Raw genomic sequence first — 18027 nt, forward strand, 5'->3', positions numbered from 1 at the left:
TGTTCTATCGGGAACTCACCAAGGCCAGCTGGCCTGGGTCTGAAAAAGCTTGGGATAAAACCGGACTCGCTGAACATAGCGGACAAGTAGGACTACTGAGACCTCAAGAACAATGGCAATGGGTTTTTGATCCCATTGAGTGCTCTTAACTGCTGAGCCACCTGCGCTTCTTCCCCCAAGCCCATGATGGTAAATTTTCAGTTGATTTTGATTTTACTGGACCCGTTTCTTAAGGAAGCTGGCACTCTGCCACATGCTGGGAACTACATGGATGCCACATACTCTGTATCTCACGTGCCCTCCAGGGATTTCAGTCTCTGTGTCTGTGGCATCAATGTTAGCATTGGCTCAAACCATGAACACAAAACAAAAAAGCAACTCCAGGCTAAGACTAGAGCAGTGGAGTGAAGGAAAAGAAAGACATGATAACATTCATCCGGTGAGTCGATGGGCAGGAAAAGCGTGCAGAAAGCGAATGAAGGCATTTTTTGGAACTGTGGTGCCTGAGGGCCAAGAATGACAAGTAGACCTGGGAAGGCTGCTTAGGTGCAGGGCAGTGTCTGCTGCAGGGACCTGGGCAGTGGGTTTACTGGCTTGTAAAGCTAGTAGGAAAAGAGGTGGGCAAAGGCTAGCAGGCCCCAGGGAACACGACACCCCAGCTTCTCCCAGCTAACCCAGACACCTTTCCTCCTCAGATGGTGGCATCGCACGCCTCCGAGTATACGGTACTGGACAGAGGGACTGGACCTCATCGGACTCCAAGGAACCCGTAGACCTAGTGGCCATTGCTTTTGGGGGAGTCTGTGTAGGATTTAGTAATGCACACTTTGGACACCCAAATAATATGATAGGTGAGAGGATGACCCAGGAGCCAGCTTTCGTGTCGAAGACTGTGCATTGCAAGCTGGGCATGGCCAGAACGATGTCCAGGGTGGGGGTGGGGACTCTCGCAGAGAATGGGCGTAACTAGATGTCTTCTTCATATGGGGTGGGTCAGCAAGAGTCATGATCCTTCTTAATTTTTGCCTAAGTAGTTGCTCTAAAGAAAAAAAAAATCAGTCAGTTCCACAGCTGTGAATTCACTGAAATATCAACTCTATTGAAATTAACTTATGTAGTGATACTTAGGATTATGGGATGTGAAATTTATTGACAGCAAATCCATTCCCACATTCAAATTAAATCAATGATTGTTCCAGTAACCCCAGCTATTTCTTGTAGGTGTCGGCAAGCCCAAGTCCATGGCAGATGGTTGGGAAACCGCCAGGAGGCTGGACAGACCCCCCGTGTTAGAAGTAAGACCAGCAAAAACGGTAGTTCTGAGTTTTTCTAGAAAATGCTTAAAAATACGTCTTTCAATTTACATCGAGGAAAAATGCACTTCTTTATGGATTCTCTTGAACAGGGTGTAATGTGCTTGTATGTAATCCCAGCACTGGGGAGGTAGAGGCAGGAGGATCAGGAGTTCAAAGCTAGCCTTGGTTACTTTTGGTACTGGTTTTAACTGACAACTTGATGCAACCTAGAATCAGTTGAGAAGAGAATCTTAAAGATTATCCAGACCAGAATGGCCAGTGGGCATGTCTGTGGGGTGCCTGTCTTGATTGTTGATTGATGGAGGAGGACCCAGAATGTGTAGGCAGCACCATTCCCTGGTTTGGTTCCCTGGGTCCTATAAGAGTAGAGAAGGGTAGAACACTGAACAAGTAGACAGCATGACTGCTTTTGTTTCTCTCTGCCGTTGACTGTGGATGGATGTGATGTGGCTACCTGATGGAGCTTCTGCCTTGACTTCCCCAGGTGATGGATGGTGACTTGGGGTTGCCAGTCCACTATACCCTATCCCCACTATACCCTGTCCCCTTCCCTTGACTTCCCAAGATGACAGATGGTGATTTGGGGCTGTCAGCCCACTATACCCTGTCCTCTTCCTTTGTATTGCTCAGAATGTTATAGCAACAGAAACAGAACCAGGGAAGCCATATAGAGTTCTAGGCTATCCTGGGCTACATAATACCTCGTGTTTCAGAACACAAGCAGACACAACACCCCAAAACAAAACAAAGCAAAACCAGCAAACCACTATAATCCATGGTCTAACTTTTTATTACTATTTTCTACATTTTTTTTCAAATTTCCTACTGTATTTCCACTATTCTACTTGGTGTAGTATTACACTAAATTTTACCAGAAGACTAAACATGCCTTGTTGACTGTTCTAGTCAAAAAAATTTTTTTAATGTCCCATTTATTTACTAAAGAAAGAAAAATATCTAAACTTCACATTCTCTTTTTAATTAATAATTAATTAATTACTAATTAAACATTAATTGTTTTTTAAAAATATTTATTTATTTCTTATGTATACAATATTATGTCTATGTGTATGACTGCAGGTCAGAAGAGGGCACCAGACCTCGTTACAGATGGTTGTGAGCCACCATGTGGTTGCTGGGAATTGAACTCAGGACCTTTGGAAGAGCAGGCAATGCTCTTAACCTCTGAGCCATCTCTCCAGCCCTAAACATTAATTGTTAACATAGGCTTCCTCCCTCCACCATGTAACTCTGGGGGAATTGAACACAGGCCTGGTAGCGTCTTCATCTCCCACGTCATCTTGCTGGACCCCGAGAATCTACAGATTAAAGATACAAGAGATGAGTGAATCTGTTAGAAAACCTGGAGGAAACACTGGTTTCATAATTTCTAAGGTCCATGTTCCCTAGGGTGAGATGGGCTAAGTGAACCTGTGACCCATAGAGGATGTTAGAGCCAGTTCAACAGTTCAATCAAATCTCTATCCAACCAAACCAACCCCCATATTTTTTGTGGGCCCCATTGAAAACTTACAACTGCTCCTGTCTCTGGGGTCTGATTTCCTGCCACCAGTCCTTCCTGCTATAAACAGACCCCTCCTTCTGGAGAAACAAGGCTTGGAGGCTGATCATCTTCAGAATAGGTGATAACTAGGAAAGCCCTTGCTTTGGAAGGTCAGACAGTTTAGAGGACCCACAGGCTAAGTAGATCAGCATCTTTGTGTCTGGAGTCCTCTTCATGAACTTATTACTAACATAGAAATTGTATCGTGTGTGTGTGTGTGTGTGTGTATGTTTGTGTATAAGTGTGTATGTGTGCGTGTGTTGATTGGTTCTCAGATAACCAGGCTGACCTTGAACTCCTGACCTTCCGGTTTCTCTCTCCCAAGTTCTGAGATTACTAATGTGTACCATGGCGCCACTTGGCTTGCTTGCTGTAAGCACCATATGAGATGTCAGCTCCTCCTGCCTTTGTTTAGGTTGGCTGTCTTGAATCCAAGTTGACTTATGATTTGTTTATTTTGAATTCCAGAGTGATGAGAACGGCCTTCTCCAGATCCCCGGTAGTGAGTGGGCAGTGTTCCGACTGGCACATCCCGGAGTCATCACTCAAATTGAAATTGATACCAGATACTATATAGGTAAGCCTCAGGCAGACCCCTAAGGCTGGTGTGTCTGCTCTACAGGGCCTGTGGGAGTCCGCTGAGCTGCTGGTCTTTCCATTCAGCCATGCAGCTTTGGGAGGATCACTCTAATTCTGTCACCCAGTGTCTCTTGAGAAGCCCTGGTTGGCTGGGTGGCTCATCTTATTGAAAGCCACGCGAAGGAGGAGCTAGCAGCTCTAGGACAGAGCTTGTCTCCACTCTCCAGGCTGTGGATCAGTAACATAGAGAGAGGCCAGTGACCCACATGAGATTCCAGGTGACTGTGAGGCAGGCTCCCCTTGGAAGGTGCAAAGAGCTTGTGGGAAAGACAGACAGGGGATCCATCAGTAAAAAGAATCTGGACAGCAGCCGGGTTAGTCTGTACTTGGTTTCTTATGAAATATTCATGTTGCCACTATATTTAGAAAACTGAAGATGTTACAGAAGTGTCTGTTAGGTGATCAAAGGATTTGGATTGGGCATATCATGATTGTTTAGCTGTCTTTGTAAAAGATGGTGGCAGTTTATATTCATATTTTGAATGGTTAGTTTTTTGAATGACTTCCAAGTCATGATTTTTAATATTGATTACATGAAGGTTCAATAATAGAATAAGGTCAGGTTCCTTAGTGGGTATTTTCAAAACTTTGATATTTTTAACTCCCTTTTGATTGACTGTAGTTTATTTATTTAGCCTGTGGTGTGTGTGTGTTATGTGCGCGAGTGCATGTGTGTGTGTGTGTGTGTGTGTGCAGTTGTATGGGGGTCAGAGGTTGGTGCTACATGGAAAGACCTCATTGGAGATTGCAAAGCTTATCCTGAGGGGCAGCTGACATGCCACCTCTTTTGCGTATGCTTGAAGTTTAATGGCATATTTAGTTCCAGTTCTCTTCATGACTGGTATGACATAACCTGTTTTCATGAAGGAGTTTAGTCAAAGGCAACAAACAGTAAGTCCTGTTAACCAGTGCTACAAAAAGGTCATAAAAAATAGGCTTCTGAACCCTTGGCATCTTTCGGGGACACTGTGTGACTAAGGAGGGAGGGAGCATGACAATATCTCTGATAGCAATAGAATAATAAGTTACGTTCAGTTGGATCAAGGATGCACAGGTTAGTAAACACACATGTATAGACATGTCAGGGGCAGGCTCAGCAGCTCTGATAGTCTCCTTGTGTTCTCCCTGCATTCACCCATGACTCACATATGCAAGACACACATGTTTATCCCAGGAGATGAACATTAATGGAGCACGCAGGCAGTGAGGGGCTTCTGCTAGGGTTCTGAATCTCTGTCTTGGAATATGCCTCACAAGATCATGTGACCTTTCCCCTAGGGCCTCTGACCCTTGCCTGTGGTTCTGTGCAGTTCCAAAGAGAAGAGAGTCTCAAGGTTGTATTCTTTCACCCGGAGACCCCTTAGCAATCCTGGGGGCACAGAACGTTGGGCAGGGCTCAGCACCCACGAGTGTAGCTTGTGATTATAACTTCCCCTCCTCCTCTTTGTCTTTTTCTTCACTTGGAAGATTTATTGATTCTTATTTGTATGTGTAGCTGTGACTGTGTCGGTAACCACAAAGCTTAGATGGGGGTCAGATCCCCTGGAGCTGGAGATAAATGAAGTTATGAAGCTCTCCTAACTCCCGAGCCACCTCTCCAGCCCCAGGATTTCTTTGTATTGTCACTTTACTGTTGGCTGAGGTTTCTGTCCCACCCAGTCCCTGCAGTTGTTAAGTCCCAAAGAAATCACACAGAGGTCTACATTAATTATAAACTGATTGGCCTAGTATCTCAGGTTTCTTTTTTATTTTTTGGATTTTTTGACTCTTATGACTTATATTAGCCCATAATTCTTGTTTGTGTTAGCCACGTGGCTTGGTACCTTTTTCAGCAAGGCAGTCATATCTTGCATCCTCTGCACCTGCATCACAACTGCAGACTGAAACTTTCCTCTTCCCAGAATTCTCATTGCCCCACCTCTACTTCCTGCCTGGCTACTGGCCAATCAGCATTTATTTAAAATACAAATGACAGGGTACAGACCATTGTACCCCAGCACATTACAAAGTGACATTGTAAGGCAAGTACTTACCAGGTCCATCGTGATTTCAGAGGTGCTATGTAGCAGTAAGCAAGCAATTTAGTTTGCAGCCTGTGATGCTTATCAAGTCCATCCAGCTTTCAAGGTATGGATGCATCCAACTAAGACATGGCTGGCTGTTTCTCATTCCTAGGAACTGCACAACTAACTTCTGCATTCCACAAAGCAGTTCAACTCTGTTCTTTCCTTTCTCTTACATTATACCTCTTGCTTAGAGAGAACTCTGGCTTGTTCTTGAGTTTTGTTGTGTTGTGGGGCTGGGAATCGAACTTGGAGCCTCATCCATGCTAGGCAAGTATTCTACCGCAGAACTGCCTTCCCAGCCCGTTTCTGGATTTGGATCTGATTAATTTATCTGTATCCTAGAAGCTGAGCTATGCTGAAGGAAACAGTTCCCATGTCTCTGTTTGCTCCAACAGGCAATTCTCCTGACAGCTGCCAAGTGGATGGGTGCGTCCTGACCACACAGGAAGAGGAAGACATGGTCAGGAGCCAATGGATCCTCCCTGCCCATAAGTGGAAGCCACTGCTTCCTGTCACCAAGGTTCGTGGGGTACAATTTGAGGACTGACTCTCAGTCTCTGGAGGAACCTGGGATTTTGAATTGCTATGCATCTCCCTACCACTGAGCTCCACCCCTACGCATCTCCCTACCACTGAGCTCCACCCCTACGCATCTCCCTACCACTGAGCTCCACCCATAGTCTCTCTCTCTCTCTCTCTCTCTCTCTCTCTCTCTCTCTCTCTCTCTCTAACTTTTAGAGACAGGATCTTGATGAGTTTCAGGCCAACCCTGAACTTGTAATCCTCCTGCCTCTGCCTGCTGAGTAGCTAGGATTTTAGCTCTTCAATTGAACTTTCCTGGAAGTCTTTGCTCAGTTTAACTGTAAATAAATGGACTGTAAAAAGCCACACCCGTGTTTTCACAGAGGAGGGTGGACTCTGACTTTCACATGCCTAACAATCAAAATTTTGGTAAAACAAAAATCCATTATGTGCTAAGCATGCACACACAGGCAAGTGTTCCTATAGTACACTAACTTATCTGAAGGGTGCCCAGCACACGTGTGCTGAGCATGCACACACAGGCAAATGTTTGCATTTAACTTATATGAAGGGCACCTAGTACACTTAAAGCTGCCATGCTGTGCCCATCTGTAGAATGGACACCCTGATGCGCGCTAGAGTGTCTTGGACAAGGGGTGTGGTCGCCAATAGTGTAGTGAGGGTTCATCTAACCCTGATGACACCAGGTTTTTTTTTTTTTATTAAAAATTCCCACCTCCTCCCCTCCTCCCATTTCTCTTCCACTCCTCTCACTCCCCCTCCCTCCCTCTCCAGTCTTAAGAAAAGTCAGGGTGCTCTGCCCTGTGGGAAGTCCAAGGCCCTCCCCCCTCTATCCAGGTCTAGGAAGGTGTGCATCCAAACAGACCAGGCTCCCAAAAAGCCAGTACATGCAGTAGGATCAAAACCCAGTGCCATTGTTTTTGGCTTCTCCATCAGCCCTCATTGTCAGCCACATTCAGAGAGTCCGGTTTGATCACATGCTCCTTCAGTCTCAGTCCAGCTGGCCTTGGTGAGCTCCCATTAGATCAGCTCCACCGTCTCAGTGGTTGGATGCACCATTTGCGGTCCTGACTTCCTTGCTCATGTTCTCCCTCCTTCTGCTCTTCATCTGGACCTTGGGAGCTCAGTTCAGTGCTCCAATGTGGGTCTCTGTCTCTATCTCTATCCATAGCCAGATGAAGGTTCTATGGTGATATGCAAGATATTCATCAGTGTGGCTATGGGAGAAGGCCAGTTTAGGCACCCTCTCCTCTGCTGCCCAAGGACCTAGCTGGGGACATCCCCTTGGACACCTGGGACCCCCTCTAGAGCCAAGTCTCTTGCCAACCCTAAAATGGCTCCCTTAATTAAGATATCTTCTTCCCTGCTCCCATAACTATCCTTCCTCCATCTCAACCACCCCACTCCCCCAAGCTCTCCCCAATCCTCCCCTTCTCCCTTCTCTCTCTCCATCTCCTCTTCCCCCCACCCCAACCCCACCCCCGTGCTCCCAACTTTTGCCCGGCAATCTTGTCTATTTCCTATTTCCAGGAGGATAATATATGTTTTCCTTTGGGTTCACCTTATTATTTAGTTTCTCTAGGATCACGGACTATAGGCTCAATGTTCTTTGTTTATGGATTCTAATCCACAAATGAATGAGTACATACCATATTCATCTTTTTGGGTCTGGGTTATCTCACTCAGTAAAGTGTTTTCTATTTCCATCCATTTGCATGCAAAATTCAAGATGTCATTGTTTTTACCGCTGAGTAGAACTCTAATGTGTATATGTGCCACACCTTCTTTATCCATTCTTTATCCATTGAGGGACACCTAGGTTGTTTCCAGGTTCTGGATATTACAAATAGTGCTGCTATGAACATAGTTGAACAAAAGCTTTTGTAGCATGATTGGGCATCTCTTGGGTATATTCCCAAAAGTGGAATTGCTGGATCCTGAGGTAGGTTGACTCCCAGTTTCCTGAGAAATCGTCACACTGATTTTTAAAGTGGTTGCATAAGCTTGCATTCCCACCAGTTATGGATGAGTGTTCCCCTTACTCCACATCCTCTCCAGCATAAGCTATCATTGATGTGTTTGATTTTAGCCACTCTGACAGGTGTAAGATGGTATCTCAAAGTTATTTTGATTTACATTTACCTGACTGCTAAGGAAGTTGAACATGATCTTAAGTATCTTTTGGCCATTTGAACTTCTTCTGTTGAGAATTCTCTGCTCAGTTTAGTACCCCATTTTTAATTGGTTATTCAGAATTTTAATGTCTAGATTCTTGAGTTCTTTATATATTTTGGAGATCAGGCCTTTGTCTGATGTGGGGTTGGTGAAGATCTTCTCCTATTCAGTAGGTTGCCTTTTTGTATTAATGGCAGTGTCCTTTGCTTTACAGAAGCTTCTCAGTTTCAGGAGGTCCCATTAATTCATTGTTGCTCTTATAAGACACCAGGTTTTATCTCCTCTTCATTTGATTATTTCATTACTAAAAAATACCACGACACTTGCACATGCATGCCATTGTCACATGGATATGCTTTCCCCACCAGCAGATTTATGTTAGACCAAATTATTGCAGAAAACCTTTTCTTAAAGCCCCTAAGGCCACGGTGAGCTGACAGCACCGGGGGAGTTACACACCGTTCTCCTCCAAGGACTTGCATCTGCCCTCTTTTCCAGCTCTCTCCCGACCAAAACCATGTGCTGGACAGCCTGACCCTGGAGCTCCAGGATGTCATCACCCATGCCAGGCTCACCATCACCCCTGATGGGGGTGTAAGCCGCCTTCGGCTCAAGGGCTATCCCAGTTCCATCTGTTTGCTGCGACCCCTCCGGGAGAAGCCCACGCTGAAGTTCTCTCTGAAACCAAACTTCCGGGCAAATCTTTAGACAGCTCATCTATGGTAGTGGTCCCCACCCGCTGTCTTCAGTGTTCAATAAAGTGGTCACCACACAAACTGGCCTTTGTCTCCTGTTGACACCCATTTGGTAGCTTAAAAGTTGGCCATGGCTAGGAATGGTGGCTAGCCTCCTGAAGAAGCACTTTCTGGAAAAACACTACAAAAGGTGATAGTATCAATTTTCTGCACCAGTTATGTGTAGATTCAATAGGTAATCCATACCTTAGGGCTTTGAGAGCTGGTTTAGGCCATTAAAGCCTTTAGGAAAGCATTTCTGGAATCATTTATTCAAGAGATAAAGGACATCTCTTGACAAAGTCATCCCTGATAAAGGGTTATCTCTTAGAAAAGAGATAAAGTCATCTGGGACTTTACCAAAGGTCCCTCTCCCCCTGTCCCAGTCCATCTGCCGTGTATCCTGAAATGACACGCATTTGGAGCACTGGACACTAGTGGCCACGGCAGCCAGTCCCTGACATGGTGTGGCGCTGAGCCTGGAGTCTTACACAAACGTGGGATGAAAGCAAGGAAGGAGGCTCAGAAGGTGACATATTTCCAACGACCCCGAATATTAGCGGAGTACTGGGCAGTAACATGCTGGGAAGTCAGAATGGGCGCTCCTGAACCCCCACGGCCACCTTTTCTTTCTCCTCTTCCTTGAGCCCTATCATGTCACCTGTCTGATGCCCGTAGAGCTCCCTAGTGTTTTACTGTGTAGTCTTGGCTAGCCTGGAACTCTATATAGACCAGGCTGGCCTCGAACTTACAGACATCTTCCTGTCTCCCAGGTACTGGAATTAGAGGCAAACACAACCTCACCAGATTCTCCCTTTTCTCTGTAACCACCACCTACCTATCTGAGCTCTTCCTGCATCCTCCCGGCCCTGGTTCTGTGTGTCAGATCTGTGTCCTCATCTCTGTGTGTGCTCGGTCTCTGTTTCATGCCAGTTACCTCTGAGCTTCCTGATGCTCCCGATCTATTTCCCTGTCCTCGCCTGTCTGCGTTCTGAACCCTGTCTGCATCTTTTATGTCCATCTGACCAGTCCCCTCCTGTCCTGCCTGGCTTCCTGTCACCCTTCTCCTGCCGGCCCAGTCACAATCGCCCCAGGACGTCAGCGTGTGCTGCAGGTTCACCACCCACCGTCCTGGCAGCCCAGTCCCGCCTGTGGCCCGCAGCCCGAGAGAGCCCGTAAGTTCTCGGCGGGTGTGCTGGGTGTCCCCGTGCATGGTTCTGCGTGTCCCGACGTGAGCGATCAGTGGTCATGGGTACGCGCGGGCCCTATGCCCTGGTGGACACCACGCCGGCCAAAACCATCTTGGTGTACCGCAACGGGGACCAATTCTATGTGGGCCGAAAGTTCGTGTTCTCACGGCGACGCGTAGCCAACTTCGAGGCCCTGCTGGAGCAGCTGACCGAGCAGGTGGATGTGCCCTTCGGAGTGCGGAGGCTCTACACGCCCACGCGCGGTCACCAGGTGCTCGGGCTGGATGCCTTGCAGGCCGGTGGCAAGTACGTGGCCGCGGGCCGTGAGCGCTTCAAGAAACTGGAGTAAGTGCAGCCCTGGAGCTCTCTTCCCACTCAGGCATCTACAGCAGCACACCCCACTCAGACCTCTGCACACCATACACCTCACCCATGGCCTTGCCCAGCTCTCAGCAGCAGTACACCCCACCCAGGACCTCATCCAGGACGTCTGGCAGTAGGAGTCACTGTCCTTGTGAGCAACAGGCTACACACATAACATGGGGTTCAGAGAATCCCAGAGGGAGGCAAGGGATGCAGATTAGTTTGTATTATCCACGCACTTTTATGGCCATGAAACACATGCATGGCATTTGAGGGTGAGCTCAACACAGAGAAGCATTTAGGCTTTATTTATTTATTTTACATCTTTTAGGTTAATGACATGTGAAATTGGACTCCTGTCTGCCGAATAAAACTATGAAACACTTCTGCCCTGACATCAGACGGGTGCACGGGCCCTAGAGTCTGTAACTGCTGAGCTGCTGAGCAGTTAATATCCACCCGAGAATCCGATTCTAATAGTGGCGCTAACAAACAGTTGTAAGGGAAGCTAGCCGTCCTGCAGTGTCCCCTCCCCCCCCAAGTGATGACCAGGGGCCTGTGGCTTGAAAGGTTTGCACAGAAAGGTTTGCATGCTGGGATACAGTTGTAAATGTGCTGTTTAAGTTCAAGCCTTCTTGGGTCTGTCTTGTCATACATATATCAAGGCTGGGGGTGGGGGTGGGGACAGAGAGAGAGAGAGAGAGTGACAGGCCATGACACGCGGTGGGAAAGAGGCAGTCAAGGTTGGGTGGAGGGGACAAGGACCCCTTCTGAGTGGCACTGAACAGCAACTTTGGGTCAATGAGATCCACTCTCAGTGAATCAGGAGGTGAGTGCCCACGCCACAGCACCCCATGGGCTAAGTACATGCCCTTCTTCAAAGTGTCTGAACCCTGGGCCACCTGACACCTTCCTCTACCCCTGGAAAAACCAAGGAAATTGCTCAGTGACCACCAGACCTGGAAGAAAGCCTGCTGCTGGTTTCATGGACCGCCGTTCACCATTCTGCTCTCTGATCTGTTCTATGCTATCGGGAGAGCAACCCTTTTGTGGTTTTTGTGCCTTCATTTTCTGGATTATTTTTGCATTTTTTAAAATATTTATTTATTATGTATACAATATTCTGTCTGTGTGTATGCCTGCAGGCCAGAAGAGGGCACCAGACCCCATTACAGATGGTTGTGAGCTACCATGTGGTTGCTAGGAATTGAACTCAGGACCTCTGGAAGAGCAGGCAATGCTCTTAACCTCTGAGCCATCTCTCCAGCCCTATTTTTGCATTTCTGTAAAGTATAATGGAAGTCAGTTTACAAGAAAATTTGAAAACCAGATTCTTAGAGCTGACTAGCAACACGAACTTGGAGAAATGGAAAGTTTGAGATGATTAGGAAGGTTGAAGGACAGGCCTGTGGGCAGAGGCGGTGAGGGGCAGAGTCTGAGGTTGAATATCCACAGACTGAGCTTTGCTGGGTCTGCACACGTTTCAAAGATCAGAGAGTGAGCTATTCTTTATATATATTTATGTATATACATATATACACACATACACACAATATACAATATATATACAATACACATATGTAATTTTTTCTTTCTATATATAATATATATAGCTTGTTTTTGTTTTTTGAGACAGAATTTCTCTGTGTAGCCCAGTCTGTCCTGGAACTTGCTCTGTAGATTAGACTTGCTTCCAACTCACAGAGATCCACTTACCTCTGCCTCCTGAGTGTTGGAACTAAAGCCATGTGCCTCCTCTTTGCATAGGATTCTGGTTTCTTAGAATTTACACGGTGGCTCACAACTCCCTTCAGCTCCAATTCTGGCTTCTGAGGCCACGGGGCATGCATATGGTATATATACATACATGCACACAGGCTCTCATGCCTATACATAACATAAATATAAAACAACCACCACAGGACTGAGGTCCTGTCTACCCTAGACAAGGACATGCCATCCGGCTGGTGACTGTACCCATGGCTCCCCAATTGCCCACTTGTGGGGAGCCATCTTTTGTCTACCCTCTCTGTGAGGGTCAGGCTTTGTGACTTGACTCTGTGCTGAATACTTACTTCTTTTCCCTCCATCTACCAATCCTAAAGTAATTCTTCCCTGCATATGGTTAAAACTGTCTAGATGGGCAACAATAGAAAATGCACACTTTTAGCTAGGTGGGGGCAGTGGTGGCGCACGCCTTTTAATCTAGCACTCAGGGAAGCAGAGGCAGGTGGGTCTATGTGACTTCGAGGCCAGCCTGGTCTACAGAGTGAGTTCCAGGACAGCTGGAGATACACAGAAAAACCCTGTCTTGAAAACAAACAAACAAAGCATACTTTTTTTTTAAATAAAGAAGGAGCCTTAAGGTAAGAATTTTCAGCTATTCTGCATTGCCGTTTAAATCATGCTTTATTCTGTGGGAACATAGAAAACTCTTTGAAAGTCCTAATGGTCAAAAGTTCTGGTAAGACAAGGACATCTATAAAGTCCCATGAACAAGCATAGGTGGTCTCATTTTCAGAGCCAGGGTTCTGCTTGGATGCTGGCTTGAAGTGGTGTTCCATCACAGCAATAGTAGCCCTACCCGAGATGACTTGGTAATAGGACCATAAGGTATTGCTGTGACAGACCTGGCCTTGTGTTTTTGGGAGGATTGTGGGAGGATTTTGGAACTTTGGGTAAAAAAAGCCATTGAGCTTTCAAAACTTGGTGAGCTGTTTTATGGGAGCTTGGAGGAACATGTCAAGAGCAATGCAGATGATGGAGGCCTGGTTTGTGAAGTCTCAGAGGAAAGTCTGAGAGTCGCTTAAAGACCCTATCAGGGCTGCTTGCTATTTTGAATTGAGAATCTGTGGTTTTGGTCAGTTGGGGCTGAAGAATCAGCTGTGAGTAACAAGGGACTAGAACCCTTGAAGTAAAACCTTTTCTTTACTGGGACAACTGATGCTGGTCAGCCAGAGCTAAGAAATTAGTGGAGATTAAGAAAAGACCAGCGTCATTGAGGTGAAATCTCTTGATTCCTCAGATCGGAATACAGCCTGGCCCATTAGTTCCAGCCTCTTATTGGCTAACTCTCACATCTTGATTAACCCATTTCTAATAATCTGTGTAGCACCACGAGGTTAAGGAAAGATCTTAACCTGTGTCTGTCTCGGAGAGGAGAATCATGGCGACTGCCTAACTTCCCTTTTTCCAGCATTCTGTTCGGTCTACTCCGCCTATCTAAATTCTGTCCTATCAGGCCAAGCAGTTTTCTTTATTAATTAACCAATGAAAGCAACAGATAGATAGACGACACTCCCACATCAATAAATGAATTCCAATATTGAACCCTGAGTGATTTAAAATGTTGGAGTTTGCCGGGCGGTGGTGGCACACACCTTTAATCCCAGCACTCGGGAGGCAGAGGCAGGCGGATCTCTGTGAGTTTGAGGCCAGCCTGGTCTACAAGAGCTAGTTCCAGGACAGGCTCCAAAAGCTACGAGAAACCCTGTCTCGAAAATCCAAAAAAAAAAAAAAAAGTTGGAGTTTGGTTTTGCTCTGATCTGATAGTGACTGTGCCCTGGCTCTTCCTTCTCAAAGTAAGAAAGTATTTAACTTAATTTTGATTTTTACAGGAGCCCATAGTTGAGAAATTTTGAATTTTTAAAAGAGATTTTGAATTGGGTATTTAAAAAAAAACTGAACTATTTGTTTGTTTTGTTTCTTAAGACAGAGTTTCTCTGTATAGCTCTGGCTGTCCTGGAACTTGCTGTGTAGACCAGGCTGACCTTGAACTCACAGAGATCCACCTGCCTCTGCCTCCTGAATGCTGGGATTAAAGGCATGAGTCCCCACCACTTGGCTGAGATGGAACTTTTGGGACACTATTTATTATGTATACAGTGTTCTGTTTGCCTATATGTCTGTGGCCAGAAGAGGGCGCTAGATCTCAATTCAGATGGTTGTGAGCCACCATGTGGGTGCTGGGAATTGAACTCAGGTCCTATGGAAGAGCAGCTTGTGTTCTTAACTGCTGAGCCATCTCTTCAACCTCGAGATGAAATTTTAATGTGATTGAACTTGTAAAGACTGTGGAACTTTCAAAATTATTTATGTTTTATATTGCGATATTAATAATAACATGCCATCTTGGGGATAAATTAGGAAGAAAAGGTTCTAACTGGAAAGCGAAGTGCTTGTCTGTCAGGTTGACAAGGGGCCGACGGTGCTGGGTAGTTTTGTGTTGACACAAACTAGAGCCATCTGAGAAGAGGCATCCTCAACTGAGAAAATGTCTCTCTAAAAATCAGGCTGCAGGCAAACCTGTAGGGCATTTTCTTACTTAGTGATTGATGTGTGGGGGGGTCTCAGCCCATTGTGGGTGGGGCTATCCCTAGGTTGGTTGTCCTGGGTTCTGAGAACTCAGGCTGAGCAAGCCAGGAGGAGTAAGCCAGTAAGCAGCACCCTCCATGGCCTCTGCATCAGCTCCTGCCCTGCTTGGGATCCTGCCCTCACTGCTTCTGATGATAAACTGTTATATGTACTGTGAGGGAAATAAACCTCTTTCTCTCCAAGCTGCTTTGGTCATGGTGTGTCATCACAGACATAGTCACCCTAAATAGGACAGGGGGATCATTGAGGAGCTTAGGACCTGCTCCATTAATGACCTGTGTAGCAAGGAGGGGGCCACTTGTTTGTCCCCGTTGCCCAGAACTAAAATAACTGCACAGAAACTGTATTATTTAAAACACTGCTTGGCCCATTAGTTCGAACTTCTTATTGGCTAACTCTTAAATCTTAGTTTAACCCATTTCTATTAATTTGTGTATTGCTACGTGTCTGTGGCTTACCAGCAAGATTCCAACCGGTGTCTGTCTCTGGAGGGGCTCCATGGCGTCTCTCTGACTCCGCCCTTCTTCCTCCCAGCATTCAGCTTAGGTGTCATGTTCCCCCCCCTGCCCCCCCCCCTTAGCTCAGTTCTGCCCTGCTATAGGTCCAAAGCAGTTTCTTTATTCATTAATGGTAATCACAGCATACAGAGGGAAATCCCACAGACCTGCTTGAAATGGTCACCTTAAACAGTCACTTTATAGGGCTTGAGGCAGGTTTCTAGCTCCAGGGCTGCCCTCAAGGGGGGGGGGGTGGTGGATGGAGATGTCCCCCTTGCCCCACAGTCTTGTCACCCTGCTCGGAGTTCGCTCCTTTATAAGTGGAGATAGCCATGGAGCTTGTGTGCTGGCAATCCCAGAGACAGCGGCGGGAAAGTGACAGTTTCTAGGACAGCCTGGACTACAGAGTCAGGCCATCTCACAGAAAACACAAAGCAAAAACAAACAACCCAAATCCCCACCAATCAACCAACCAGTCCACCAACTAACCAACTAAACCTTACCACCATCACCAAAAAGTCAGAAGGCCAGTGAGTTAAATAGTTATTTACTGTTACTTAAACTATTTATTTAAATACAAATATTTAAAATATATTTTAAAAGATTTTTTTCCTTAAAAGTATGTATGAGTATTTTGCCTGCATTTTGTCTGTATACCATGTGCATGCCTGGAGTCTGCAAAGGCCAGAAGAGGAGTCTTAGATCTCATAATGCTTGGATAACAGATGGTTGTGAGTCACCGTTTGGGTAGCGGGATCTGAACCTGGGTCCTCTGGAAGAGCAGTCAGTGCTCTTAGCCACCAAGCCACCCCTCCAGCCTTAGACCATTATTTCTAAGGTCACTCTAGTGATACATACATACATACATACATATGTATATATATACACACACACATGTGTGTGTCCCATGACACGCAGCTGTCACGTTCTGATGTGGATTCATTCCTGCCCTGTGGGGTTGCCTGCTTCCTTGCTGACATTGGCTCCTCTTGGCAGAGGTTCCACGGCTCAGAGTGAGTACTGTCTTTCTAACTATGATTTCTCCTCTCTCTCTCTCTTTTTGCAGCTATATTCATATAGTTCCCAGAAAACCTCCAAAGATGAGAAAGTTGAAGGAGGTAAGTGTTTGAGACTAATAAGATGAGCTGAATTAGTCCACTTTGGCTGCAGGTTTATTATCATTATTAAGCTTTTCGGGATCCATTATCTGGCTTTACTGGTTTTCCAATTTCCCGATTCCTATTTCGTTATGTCTGTTCTAATATGTCTTCCCCCCTGTTGTGTAAGAAGGCATCTCTTTGGGGGGGGACCTCCTTTTACATCCCTTCTCTTTGCAGGGTCTACTCTTCCTTCCCCAGGGATCTCTGTGCTGGCTTGGTGAGGGTTAATGACTTCCGAGTTTTTGTTAGAAGCATTTCAGATATTGTCTTGGGTTTAAGGGATCATTGGGGGTTTTCAGGATTGGTGTGGGGCTGATGGGGAAGGAGCTTTAGATGGCAGCTGGACCTTCATCACTCCCTCCAGTGCCTGCTTGCTTGCCCTCTTCTGCCTTCTCTCTAGCTCTTTCTGAAGACCTGGCTACCTTCTCTCAGGCTGGCACAGAAGCTGCTGTGATCACTAATCAAGCGTGTGATTGGCCCGTGGAGGGAAAGAGCTGGGTAACTGTGGCGAACACGCCTTGGATTAAACAGAATCCCTCTAGTCTTGCTTTTCTCTAGGTCATCACTTTCTTCCCACCCGCTTACTCTTTTCACAAAGGCCATCATCAGAGCCCCTGGCAGGAGGTGATTATTACCAACCCGGGAGTGCCTGGGTCTTATTTGGTACCTTTTTAAAAAAGGGCATAATGGATGAGAACTTGGAGGATGAACTCCCTCCAAGAACATTTTGGCTGTGTGTGTGTGTGTGTGTGTGTGTGTGTATGTGTGTGTGTGTGTGTATGTGTGTGTGTGTGACACACATGTGTCCCTTAACACGCATGTTCCTCCTGTTGGGAAAAGAGCGGCTTCCGCTAGTTGGTGGACATGATGGCGATGGAGGCACAGCTGGACTGAGCAGTGTACTCCTGCTTACTTCCTAGCCTCCCAGAGGGGACGTTACAAAGCACGCAGAGTTGGCTCAGTCGTACAGCTCATCATTAAAAGATTGTCTCTGTGTGAGCATGTATGTATGCACTAGCATGGGCATGTGCATGCCACGGCACATGTGACAGCATGTGTGCAGAGGTCAGGTGACCACTTTTAGTGTTCTCATCTTCCCCGCCCCTGGTTTGAGGAAAGGTTTCTGAACCCTTGTGTACGCCAGGCTGGCTGGCTTTAGGGCTTCTGGGGGCATTTTCTCATCTCTGCTTCCCGTATTCCTGTAGGAGTGCTGGGATTACAGATGAGTATGTTACGTGCCTTTCTGTGGGTCCTGGGGGTCTGGGGGTTCAAACTTGTAAGTGCTTCACCCACTGAGCTTGTCCCATGGCTTGTCATTTTTAATGGAAAAGAATAGAAATATTTCCCCAAAGATGTACTATTGTGGAATATTATTTTAACTAGGCAAAGATGTGTTATATTTTTTT

General features: G+C 46.2%; 2 protein-coding genes across 2 annotated transcripts in view; both read left to right on the top strand.

Moving 5' to 3' along the window:
* Positions 1–9066, top strand: part of Allc (allantoicase) — a 27772-nt gene extending 18706 nt beyond the window's left edge. Inside the window, exons 7-11 of the mRNA XM_050125927.1 lie at positions 696–851; positions 1222–1295; positions 3349–3457; positions 5981–6105; positions 8802–9066. Coding sequence (XP_049981884.1) covers positions 696–851; positions 1222–1295; positions 3349–3457; positions 5981–6105; positions 8802–9011 — 674 coding nt within the window. The 3' untranslated portion in view covers positions 9012–9066. The remainder of the gene's footprint in view (positions 1–695; positions 852–1221; positions 1296–3348; positions 3458–5980; positions 6106–8801) is intronic.
* Positions 9067–10285: 1219 nt separating this feature from the next.
* The window catches only part of Dcdc2c (doublecortin domain containing 2C), a 37817-nt gene continuing 30075 nt past the window's right edge, over positions 10286–18027 (top strand). The window contains exons 1-2 of the mRNA XM_050125939.1: positions 10286–10572; positions 16528–16579. Coding sequence (XP_049981896.1) covers positions 10286–10572; positions 16528–16579 — 339 coding nt within the window. The remainder of the gene's footprint in view (positions 10573–16527; positions 16580–18027) is intronic.

The sequence above is a fragment of the Alexandromys fortis genome, unplaced genomic scaffold (genome assembly GCF_014885135.2).
Source record: "Alexandromys fortis isolate MF-2015 unplaced genomic scaffold, M_Fortis_MF-2015_v1.1 scaffold_249, whole genome shotgun sequence".
NCBI lineage: Eukaryota > Metazoa > Chordata > Mammalia > Rodentia > Cricetidae > Alexandromys > Alexandromys fortis.